The sequence below is a fragment of the Branchiostoma lanceolatum genome, chromosome 17 (genome assembly GCF_035083965.1).
Source record: "Branchiostoma lanceolatum isolate klBraLanc5 chromosome 17, klBraLanc5.hap2, whole genome shotgun sequence".
NCBI classification, from domain to species: domain Eukaryota; kingdom Metazoa; phylum Chordata; class Leptocardii; order Amphioxiformes; family Branchiostomatidae; genus Branchiostoma; species Branchiostoma lanceolatum.
This window is the reverse complement of record NC_089738.1, coordinates 4,785,165-4,796,728: the sequence shown is the minus strand read 5'-3', so window position 1 is coordinate 4,796,728 and position 11,564 is coordinate 4,785,165. Positions and strand designations below refer to the sequence as shown.

General features: G+C 39.2%; 1 protein-coding gene across 2 annotated transcripts in view; it reads left to right on the top strand.

Annotated features, from left to right (window-relative positions):
- The first annotated feature begins 43 nt into the window (after positions 1-43).
- LOC136422571 (UDP-glucuronic acid decarboxylase 1-like) overlaps positions 44-11,564 on the top strand; it is a 32,141-nt gene continuing 20,620 nt past the window's right edge. The window contains exons 1-2 of one of the 2 annotated variants that reach the window (XM_066410363.1): positions 44-334; positions 9,578-9,620. In XM_066410363.1, coding sequence (XP_066266460.1) covers positions 223-334; positions 9,578-9,620 — 155 coding nt within the window. In that variant the 5' untranslated portion in view covers positions 44-222. The remainder of the gene's footprint in view (positions 335-9,577; positions 9,621-11,564) is intronic. The other variant, XM_066410365.1, reaches the window with a different exon arrangement.

Here is an 11,564-nt window from a genome sequence, read left to right as displayed (position 1 = left end):
CTTACACACCTTTTTCTAAGTCGCTTGTCCCGAGGGTCACAATGTCACAGTACGGTCTCTCTCCGGAAGTTGGCGGCCAAGTGAAAAAGCGAAGCGAATTTGTTTCCAAGTTTCCGCCAAGGTGGACTTGTTTTGACGGGGTCTCCCAGATGTTTCGCCCTTCCAGAGAGCCTAGCTAAGCTCCAACAAGCTAGCTAAGCTATAAAAACGCGTATACCGTATATGTTTAAGCGGATACGCCGTACGCCCATGCCTGTTTTCGGTTGGTGGGCCATCATGTCCCGAAAGACGAAATATGTTTTCATCCTGGCGATCCTAGTGGCTGCTATTGTCGGTAAGATCTTATTATTTTGATCCTATTGATATCAGTTACTTGTATGTAGGATTTGAGGTAGTTGTGTCTCATTTTTTGAGGGTTAAAGTGTTATTATCGCCGTTTGTGTGCAAGAAAAATATTCGACTTCCTGACCATATGATAACTTCGGCTCACACTGCATAATTTCGGAGGAAAGTTACCAGCTGACCAAACTTACAAAAAAATCTAAGATTCCTGGAAAAAGCTTAAACGTCCTAATCTCCAAGCAGATCCACACCGGGCGCGAAAATCGTAGTATGCTAGCCAGAGAAGGTCCAGTCAGCCAGAGAGGGTCCAATAGTCCGATAGTGGGTCCGTAGTCCAATAGCCCTACCGGGCTATTGGACCCTCTCTGGCTGACTGGACCTTCTCTGGCTAGCATACCACAGGGAAACGACCTACCGACAATAGATTTCGGCCATTTTATGCAAATTAGCAATTTTGCGACAGACCGGAAAATGGCGTCCCATTTGGCCCATTCAAACTTCCCACCAAACTGGAATTAGTAGAATAAGTTCTCTTCGTGGTACGCATTTAGAATTTATGTCAAATTGTAGGTAGATTTGTCATAAACATGATGGCGAAAACCGCACGGGCGTACCATTGAGAGGTAAGCTCAGACACGTCCGAAGAGTTGTAATACATTTAGATATGAAGTTCTGATGTGACCTCGCGACCTCGTGTGATTTTGCGACAAAAAGCGAAATTACCAGTCGAACCGCAGGTCACTCCAGAACGCTTTATTTTCTTTTTTACGGCGTCCGGCGGGTCACGATTTGACCCCGTTGCATGGGTGTAAACAACCGCCTGTCGGCAGCAAAAGGACCTCGGACCTACATAATGTTTATATTTTTTCACATCTACAGGATCTGCCCAACACAACCATGTAGTTATTTCGTGCACAGCAAATTGTCAGCGAGCGCTGTGGCTTTCGAAACATTGACCATTTTTTGGTCAGTATATTTGTGCGTGTATCATTGACGGTTCACCTGGAACCAACTAGATATTTACATCACCTGATAGCCCATTTCCTCACCTTTAAATTGATACCAAAGTTCCTTGGATAATTTTATGGGAACCGGTTTTGCCCCCAAAAAAACTAACAAGAGGTCAATTTGTAGGGCGTCTTATTCTGAAGAAGAAGACAAACACAATGTCCTTTTACCATGCTTTACAGAACTAAAAACGTACCTAATGGCATTGGTCAACTTGCATATGAATCTCACTTTTCCTGGCTTCAAGATGATATTAGTCTTATTTTGAAATGTTTCAGAATATTAATTTTAGACGGCAAAACTTGAGCCGTAATTTTCATCAACGTTCCCAACACCGGCTGAAAGTTGCAACATTGCACCTGACCTCGCCTGACCCCCGCGGCAGGAAAATGGAACGTACTGGCTGGGTTCGGTCGCTCGAACGCAGGAGTTCGAAGTGATTGACTTCAAATTTGACTATTTTGTAAATATCAGGTACCTTGTACTAAAATCTCTGTCTGTCTGTACTTGACTGTTATCATGTCAATTATCATATTGCATGTGGTAGCCGCGTTCATACAGCTTCTCATACAAAAAAATGGGCTTTGTTATGCCACGCGAAATGTATCGAAATGTATCCAAAGCGCAGGAGTGCACGCATCGGTAGCTAGAACTAGGCAGAAATTTCACCACCGCAAGGTAGACATTGTCGGAGTTTTTTCGGGGGCAAAACCGGTTCCCATAAAATTATCCTAGGAACTTTGGTATCAATTTAAAGATGAGGAAATGGGCTATCACGCGATGTAAATATCTAGTTGGTTCCAGGTGAACTGTAAATAAGACAAACACAAATAAACTGACCAAATATTCTTAATGTTTCGAAGGCCACAGCGTTCGATGTCTTTTTACAATGCACGAAATATCTACATGGTTATACCAGGCAAGTCCTGTAGATGTGAAAAAGTGTAAACATTATATAGGTCTGAGGTCTTTTTGTTGCACCACAGGTAGTTGTTTACACCCATGCAACAGGGTCCAACCCAGGTGCGGCCGTGACCCAGAAAAAGCCGTCTTAGAGAAGGCTGCGCAGAACCGATGCGCATAGAGCTCTGCGGTTCGACTGTTACGGCCCGAAGCTGCCGGGGAGCTTACTTTAAGATGGAAATTTCACATATATATTTAAATATATGTTATTGTGAGCTGCCGCGAGCAAATGTGACATAGGCGCTATTGTTAATGTTTCCCTGTGCATACTACGATTTTCGCGCCCGGTGTGGATCTGCTTGGAGATTAGTTTATGTCCTACATCCTACGTTTTTCTTTAAACCATAGATCTACAAACTGTATTCTTTCGAAACTACCAGTTCAATCAGCATTATAATGTTTTTCTGGCACAATATTTTTTTGCCACGTTGTGTTTATGAACCATTGAGGTAGTACAAGTTGTAAACAAGTTTATACATATTATGTTTACGCCTGTTAATGGTTTCATAGGTTTGTTAGATCATAGAAAATTATTTGAGTGCATCCTCTGCTTCCTCATAATAACGTTCTGCCAAGATTTTCAGTATACACCAACAATGATATAGAAATAGATAACAGTTCTTCCTCAGTTCTTCTTCTTCTGGGGGTTACTAGACTTTTCGCCCCCTGACCCGTTCGTCCCCGGGTCCTTTCGTCCTCGTCATGGACATTTCGTCCTCGGATGACGCTTGTCTCACAATTACAAGTTACTCAATTTTCATCATAACATTTCATCAAGATTCTCAAAAAACCTTCACTGTTGCTTTCTCAAGTCTTTCACGTTGGAAAACCGACACTAACATGATGACTAAAGTGACGCGCGAGCGGCGAGGGACATCATGGTGTCGCCGCCGCCGCGCCCGCCATCTTGGTTGTTTACGCATGTTGCAAATCGCTCGTGGGCGCCTTTTACGGAGTTTGTATGAGTAAATAAGCTGACTGAAATGAAATTTTGACAAGAAAATTAACTGTATGGGACTTTTTTTTGAAAAACGCTAGGATATTCATGTTGCTAAATTCACCGATGCCCAAGACCGACTGGAAGTGTATCTCGGTCGAAGTATGACACGTCTGGAAACGGCAAGTACTTCGCCGGCTTAGAGTTTAGCTGCCGTAAAATACTTTTAAAGTAATATTAATCAGTTATAGAATAATACCTGATAAAAAACTAGTCATTTAGGGTTTAAATGTTGTTAAATGGGAGGACGAAATGTCCATGATGAGGACGAAAGGACCAGGGGACGAACAGGTCAGGGGGCGAAAAGACCTGATACCCTTCTGGGTACCCTCCTCTAACAACCCCTAACGGTATCTGTCACATACAAAGTATTTGACATGAACAGAACATGAACACAAAATATGGTTACAATGTACGCCAAAGCAATGAACTGACTATGACCCTTGGGTGTAACCATGTACTGTACTGCATTCAAAGGTTAGGAACGCCAACAAAATTTTCTCCAGAAAATATTCAAACATTCCATGATGGAACTGGGTGTAGATGACCACCTTTTGACGTTATATCTTCTCAATTCGAAGCAAAGTTTCCTATCAATTTTTTTTTTTTTTTGAAGTTGCTGTTGCTAATATTTTACAGCAATGTTCTTGTACAAGTTGGGGATTTTTTCATGTCAAACTATAAGTTAATGACAGGCAAACTTGTACCAGGATGTTGCAGCCTATATTAGTACAGGGTCAAGACTTGAAGTAACGTCATAACAATAGTGTTTATCTATCCTGAAATAGCATACAACGTATAACTAGTAACAATTTGCATATGTAGTGTACAAAATCTTCATGTCGGTCAGAATGACATTCTATTATCGTTCTTTCGTCTGATTTTCTAGTTTGAAAGGTACCGTTGGAAAATATTGTTTCCTGTGAGTGTTTCCGTGCATTGCTAGACTTTTGGCACCAATTCCAGTGCCTTTTTCCCAGCAGTATTGAATATGTGCTACTGCCACATTTTGGAAAGTCCCACCTTTCAATATGTAGGTCAGGCTTTCCAAGCTGCCAACCTTCATAAACAGATTTCCTGTGATCTGTGGTTTTTGGCAACTTCTCAAGGTTGCGGCAGAAAAAGGTCTCATTGTCAAATAGTCCCTGATGTAACCTCACGTCTTCCAGTATAGAATTAGAGTTCAGTGCACTACTGTTCGGGACTGCATGTTTTTTGTCTTTTACTTGGTGATTTTAGATAAACTCAGTTAAAATTCTTTTATTTGCAGGTACATTGTTGTTGTACAGTTTTTTCTATAATAAAAAAAAAAATACAAGTAAACATAAGATTCATACTCATTATAGTCATTGATTGCTGAAAATTTAACACTGAAACGGTGATAAACGGACATAAAACTTTTCTCGAATCAAAGTTTCTTTCAAGAGATCAAGGCAAAGTGTAATGCTTTTTTTAGCTATAATAGTTCTACAGTGTACTTTACATGTTTTTGTAGTTGTAGTAGTGCAATGCTGCCTTGCCTCGGCTCAAGTTCATCTTAAAAAGGTACTAGTATGTGGTGTGTACCAGAAGAATCAAAACAATATTTCTGTATGGAGAGAGAGTGTATGGTAGTATAAGTACATGTAGGCCTTCTGTTCTAAGCACAGATTGAACTGCTGATGTAATCTGATCAGTATGAAATACTATGAATATGATTATCTTGACAATGATAGTACAGATGAATAGAACAATCAGAAAATTATAATGCAAATGATCACCATTCATATGCTTGCCCACCCAGTTATGGACACTTCATTATACGTCTGTTCAGATAAAGACAAGAAAAGAAATGTAAACAAACTAGGTCATCAATTATGTGTAAAAGTGTCGCCAACGCCCTAGGGTTATCACAGATCTAGACTGGGTAGGTGGCCTGTTTTGGTTTGGATAATTTCCCAGAAAATGTCTGGAGCGTTAGTCTTCAACCTAACTGGAATTAGAGAAACACAGATTAATTTACGTACCAAAGTCTCTACAGTAAGAGAAACCACAGCTATCGTTTTGAATTACATTTCAGACAGATACAATTACAAAAATGTTCAAGGAAGTTTGACTAGAGTGTACATGTGCCACTACAATGACTTGTAAACTACATCATTTGTACATGCCTGTATTAAAATATTACATGTATGATCCTGGTTAAGGTTTTGATATGGAGGAAACCTTAAACCATTAGGTCTTTATATTTTGTGCCTAGTAGATCTGTTGTAATGCTGTAAAATTTGCAGTGGTGAACTGTGAACATTTTTCAGCGGCGTTTCTAATTCTAGATCTGTAGCGCTACTATTGTCTCAAGAACGAACTTTAAACCACCGCGAACACTCCATTTTCTCCCAATGCAAAATCAAAACCACGCAAACTTAAGTGCATTTACGAACAGTAGATGCAGACTCTTAGCTTGTCAAGTTTGTTTGAGTTTTCTTTAAATTTTCTCTTTTCAAGTACATGTATTGTACTGAGCAATATTAGAGAAGACTGCCGCTGTCTTAACAATTTCTTGCCCTGTTCATAATACCTTGGACTTGAGCCTGAAGAATTCTTGGGAGTAGATTCTGAGTTAAAGCTAGACAGTGTTTATGTTGGAAGAGCGTGCAGTTGTCTTCAACAATCAACAGTTCAATCGTTCCAAAGGCTGTAGAATGCAGAATGCTATGAGAGATGAATGTAGACACACTTAACCGCTTTTCTGATGATAAATTTGTATCTTCACAAACCATACCTATTTTCATCTTGTATACAATACAGATTCAAATTAAGGCGGCTGTGACTTTGAACTTGAAAGATGTCATCGCTTATCAAACTTCTACTAGTACATGTACATGCATCTACATGTAAGTTTAGATGAGCATATTTACCTCATAAGTCATATACTCATATTAATATAGGCCCTTCGAACTGTAGCACATGTGATCCCGCATTCCAGCAAAGCAAACCATCGCTTAAAATATTGTATTTTTACCTTTTTTAAAGTAAATTACCTGTACGTTTTTGAAGGTTACATGTAGGCATCCAGGAATGAAAAATGATATTGTTTAATTCAATCTGTACCACTGCGACATTCGGGATAAGTTTTCTGAGAAATAATTTCTGGCATCCTTCTTCAGTCATCTGAAAATGAAATAACCTTGAGAGTTTTCTGTGTACAGCCTTGACTTTGAAAAGTTTGATCCATTATATAAATAGAACAGGACAGGACATACATGTGCGTCATCCAATTTCTGGTTGCCCCCCTCCCCACAGGTGGCCATGTTCCCTTCACTGTTTCCTTATGCGGGTTACTGGCTTACGTGATCTGTGTGGTGGGACGTAGCCTCCCCTCTTGGCAAAGAATGTCTGTCAGTCTTTGGGAAGTTGTAAACATACCACCGCACCCAAACGTTTTGCATCAACTCGACAAGTTATGAGGTGTGGTATTGCTAATTTGTTCCAGAATGCTGCCAAGCGTAAACATGTATATAAACCTCATTGAACTTGAAGGATCAGTGGTTTGGAAATCCGTTAACAATATTCTGAAGAATGATCTGACATAATCATCAGGAAAGAAATTGTCTAAACTAGAGATTTTTACATGTATGTACTTTTCATGCTACATGAACGTTTGTTTGTTTGAACCTTTGTTTATTCATGATAAGCTCAAATCGGCACGCAGGCCGCTTTTCATTGAGGTCATGAGGGAAGGGGTAAGGGTCAGATACAATATAACAGAGATACACAGTCATTTGAGTCCTAATAACTCTATCGACATATATCATATTTATGGTACAACAATATACAATTTCTACAACATACAACATACATGTATAGTAGGGCGAAAGCTGGTTAATGGTCCGTGTCCGTTCGTTTAGATCATTTCCGTTACTTCAAGAATCTCTTAAAGGAAGTCAGATTCGGTTATTTAGATCAGTTTAAGTCTTACTAACTTAGCAACTAAGGATTTTTTGTGTGAACAGGTGAGTTTAGTTATTACAGCTGGGCAGTTTACCACCTGCCTCCTCCTTTTCACAGTTTTAGTGTGTAATCGGGTCATCATGTAATTGTGTAAAAGTCAGTAAATATTGACAGTTCACTTTTTACTGCAGGTAGATTGCATATCATAGTTTCTTTCAGCTAATTTACGTACATGATTGTGTACTTAAGGTACATGTATTGTCAAATTATTACTGGTACAGGTTATGAAAATGAAACTAGATGTAAATGGCCCTACTAATAAAGGTGGGCTTTGAAGCTGACCTGTGTAAAAAGTTGGTGATAGTTAACTTAATTTAAGGCTTTGACAATGTTCCTAGTCGATTTGCTGGTGATTTCTTTACATAGTAGTGACTACGTACTATGTTATATACTTATAGTACATCGAAACAATTTACCCAATGGCATTGCATGATGATATTCATGGAGTGACAATAACTAGTATTGCTTCACTCGTTCTGATCATAAATTTCTGTCCTTTTTAACTGTACATATTGTCATGTACAGTATTTCTTGGTTTTCAAGTTTGCTGCAAACAGTTCACTGCAAGAACCGCGAACATAAATCCACTGCGAACATAAAACATTTCTGCATTTACAGCATGTTCTTGGAAAACTGTCACTGTGGATTTCAGGAAGGATACAAAAACATGGCAAACCACTTAATCCACAGCTACATGACCCGTGCAGGGCATTGCGTGATCCACTGACTGTGTCCTGGGTACCCTTCATGTCATCCTGGTGTCAGATAATCTCAAAAACAACTCCTGTTCCATGTCCTCTGCAGTTACAAGTTTATCACTTCCAATACCCCTGGAGCAACGTTGATGTAAGGTCACATACTTGACCTCACCTAGGGCCAAATTTCTAACCCAGTTCTACACCATGGTTCTACCAGCGTAAACAAGTTCAAGGCAGCCTGTCAGGGGGTATAAAATCAATGGCATCCATACAGTCTTATACATGTAACTTCTTTGTAAGAATTGTACAACTACAAAAGTACAAGAGTGTTGTAAAAACCCAAAGGGGCGAGTACGCCGCTTCCGGGATTAGAACCTGCGCCAATCCCGATCCGCACGGCTTGGGAAATCAACGCGCTAACCACTAGGCTAAAAGGTCCGGACCAGTTAGACTGGACAGCTAGTGGAGGTTGATCCCCACTGTTACACTACTCCCACTTTTCTTTCTAGACTCGTCCCGAGTCTCCGAGTACGACATCCCTGTGTGATCTGATCGTTACTCACAGGGCCGGAGTGGGAACCACTGTAAAAACCCAAAGGGGCGAGTACACCGCTGCCGGGATTAGAACCCGCGCCAATCCTGATCCGCACGGCTTGGGAAATCAATGCGCTAACCACTAGGCTAAAAGGTCCAGACCCGTTAGATTGGTCAGTTACTAGTTAGTGGAGGTTGATCCCCACTGTTAAAGTGTAATCATGTTTTTGAGGTCTCTGAGGAAATGTTTGCGGTGGTTTTATGTGGTTTTCGCAGTGAACTCCTTACCGCGAACTCAGAACCACCACAAAAACCTGTACCATTATGTGACTGTAGCACTATTATTGTTTCAAACACGAGCTGAAAACCACCGCGAACACTCCATTTTCTCCCTATCGCGAAATGAAATCCCTGCAAATATTTCTGCATTAACAGTATGTAACAGTAAAAGATACAGTGATGCCCTATATTTTGAATAAACTATGAAAGTTAAGTTGAAATAAAGAAAATTAGTGACAAGATTAAAACATTGTTCTAATAATATATGTATAAAATGTGTACTAAACTAAAGGACCCAAATATCAAACTTTTATAATAAAATATATGAAATTTGAATTTTCTTACATCTATGTGGTTATGTGAAGTGGTTTGTTGCATTCCAAACTGATATCAGGTGTTTGTTATTGCAATTTGCGATACTGTATTCATTGACTTCCTCAGTCCAGTCTTGACCCAACTGCAGTTCACTACCTACCTGCTAGGTGGTGTAGTTGTACTGTTGGAAAGGGCACCAGTGGTACATGGTGCAATTCTGCTACCACACACAAGATGTCCCCACAGAGACATTAACACACCAATGTACACATGTACTGGTATTTCTGTTATTATGTGCATTATACTATAGGTCCAATATTGATAGCAGTCTATGTACAAATGTATATCATTATTTTCCAATGTGTATACATGTACTTGTATGTAATCTCTTATAAAAACACCTTACATATCAGAAATCCATACTCACTTCTGTTGTGTTGATGTGTTTCAGTGACATGGGGGAGGGCTGGGATCACCAAAGATGATATGGAAAGGTAAGGACCTAGAGTATTGTTGTACATAGACCAAGACACAGAATACATGTACTTAAATTAAAACAATATATTTTGTTGTCACGTGTAAAAATGCTTTCAACTTGAGAGAAATGGCCTCAAAGGACAAGCAAAAAGTAGAATTTGATGAAACCAAATTGGGTGTACATGTAGGCAGGACTGTCTCCAACTTTGATTTTCTTTTGTAACTCATTATTTGGGAGCCAAATATGTCATTTTAAGGTTCCAAAAATTAATTTTCATGAATCTCATGTCATGAAGTTTAGAATCTTTTGGACGGATGGGGTTAATTTTTTTCTGTCCCAACAAGCAAATTTGTTTGGGACGGAGCTGAGAGGCGGTCCTGGAGACAGACTTGGGTGTACATGAAATGGTTACTCAAGCAACTGGATAAAATTTTGAAACAGACATTTCAGACAGCATCGGCTATCTTTCGTCAGTGACTAACTAAGGAAATGACTGGAGAACCAGGTTTTATACCAAAACTCTGAATAGATATGTTAATGAGGAAGATAATTTAGGATGTCTTTAACAGAAAGGTTGTGTGCTAATAATTCAAGGTCTTTAGTTTTACCTCAATGTACTCATTTTTAAAATCTTGAATTTGAAGCTTTGAGTTGGTCCCCCTCTGTCTGGCATGATTTTCCCATTAGACATCTAGTGCATGACCTCATACAAGGTCACATTCTAACCCCAAGTGGAACAGCTGACTTCAGGTAACGTTCTGATTTTTCACAAGGGATTAGCATATAAACTCTTTTACTGGTTGTGAGGTTATGTGGTGAATCAAAAACTGATCTTGTACATGTATGTGTTCTGCTAGATATTTCTGGAGTGATATACATGTAACTACATACATGTACATGTACATGTACATTTGTATATGTACATGTATATGCCAGCAAGCTAATACATTAAACATAATGCATGTACATTTAGCATTAAGGCAGGTAGGTTTTTACCTTTCTATTGTGCTGTATATTACAATGTATATAATAAATTTTCATATTAAGTCAGTTACATTATAACTACAATATGTAGAGTGATTACCTGACCTCAATTGACCTCATGACTCCTTTATCATGAATTAATGTGCTGATTCAATTTTGATAGAATTCATAAAATGGTCAGATAATGTAGGCTCTACTAATCAAATTTAAAGCATTAATGAATTTTTAGTTTCACCTTGGAATAGCCTTGTATGATGAGTTAGAGTTGGAAAGTATGAACTATATGATCTACAAGTGAATTACTGATCAATCAAAATTGCCAATACATTAGAGTTTAGACATCCAGTGATCCACTGATAAATCAGTCATGCCATTAACAGGTTTCTACTGTTCTGGAATAGGCAAGCATGAACAGTGTAACATACATTGTCGTAATACAGTGTTCTCACCAGAATTTTTTTACAGCATAGGGGTCAGGTAAAGGAGGCCAACTTTACGCAACGCAAGTCACGCACAGAGTGCCGAAGACATGACAAGAGTAGGGAGTCTGGCATGCTCCCAAGGAAAATCTTTAGATTCATAACCCAATGAGGCACTATTTTCTACATTTTGAGGGATAAATTTGGTAAAGTGAAGTGTTTCCTCTGTCACAGTCTTATTCTAAAGCCAAATATGAACTTTTTATAAGATTTATGAAGGGTCTCAAGGTTCTCCCAAGAAAGAAACACCCCTATGCTGGTTGAAACACAGCATAGGGGTCCAGATCACAGCATAGGGGGTCCAAATCACAGCATAGGGGGCCCCTATGCTGAAAAGGCCTGGCGAGAACACTGTAAATTGTGTAATAGTATTACTAAATGGCATTTTGTCTACTACCTCTGCTTAGAATGAAATTTCTGATGTACATGTATTTGTACTGATATCATATACATGTACGATGTACAATATGGGCCATTGCTCCACTGCAACCATAAAT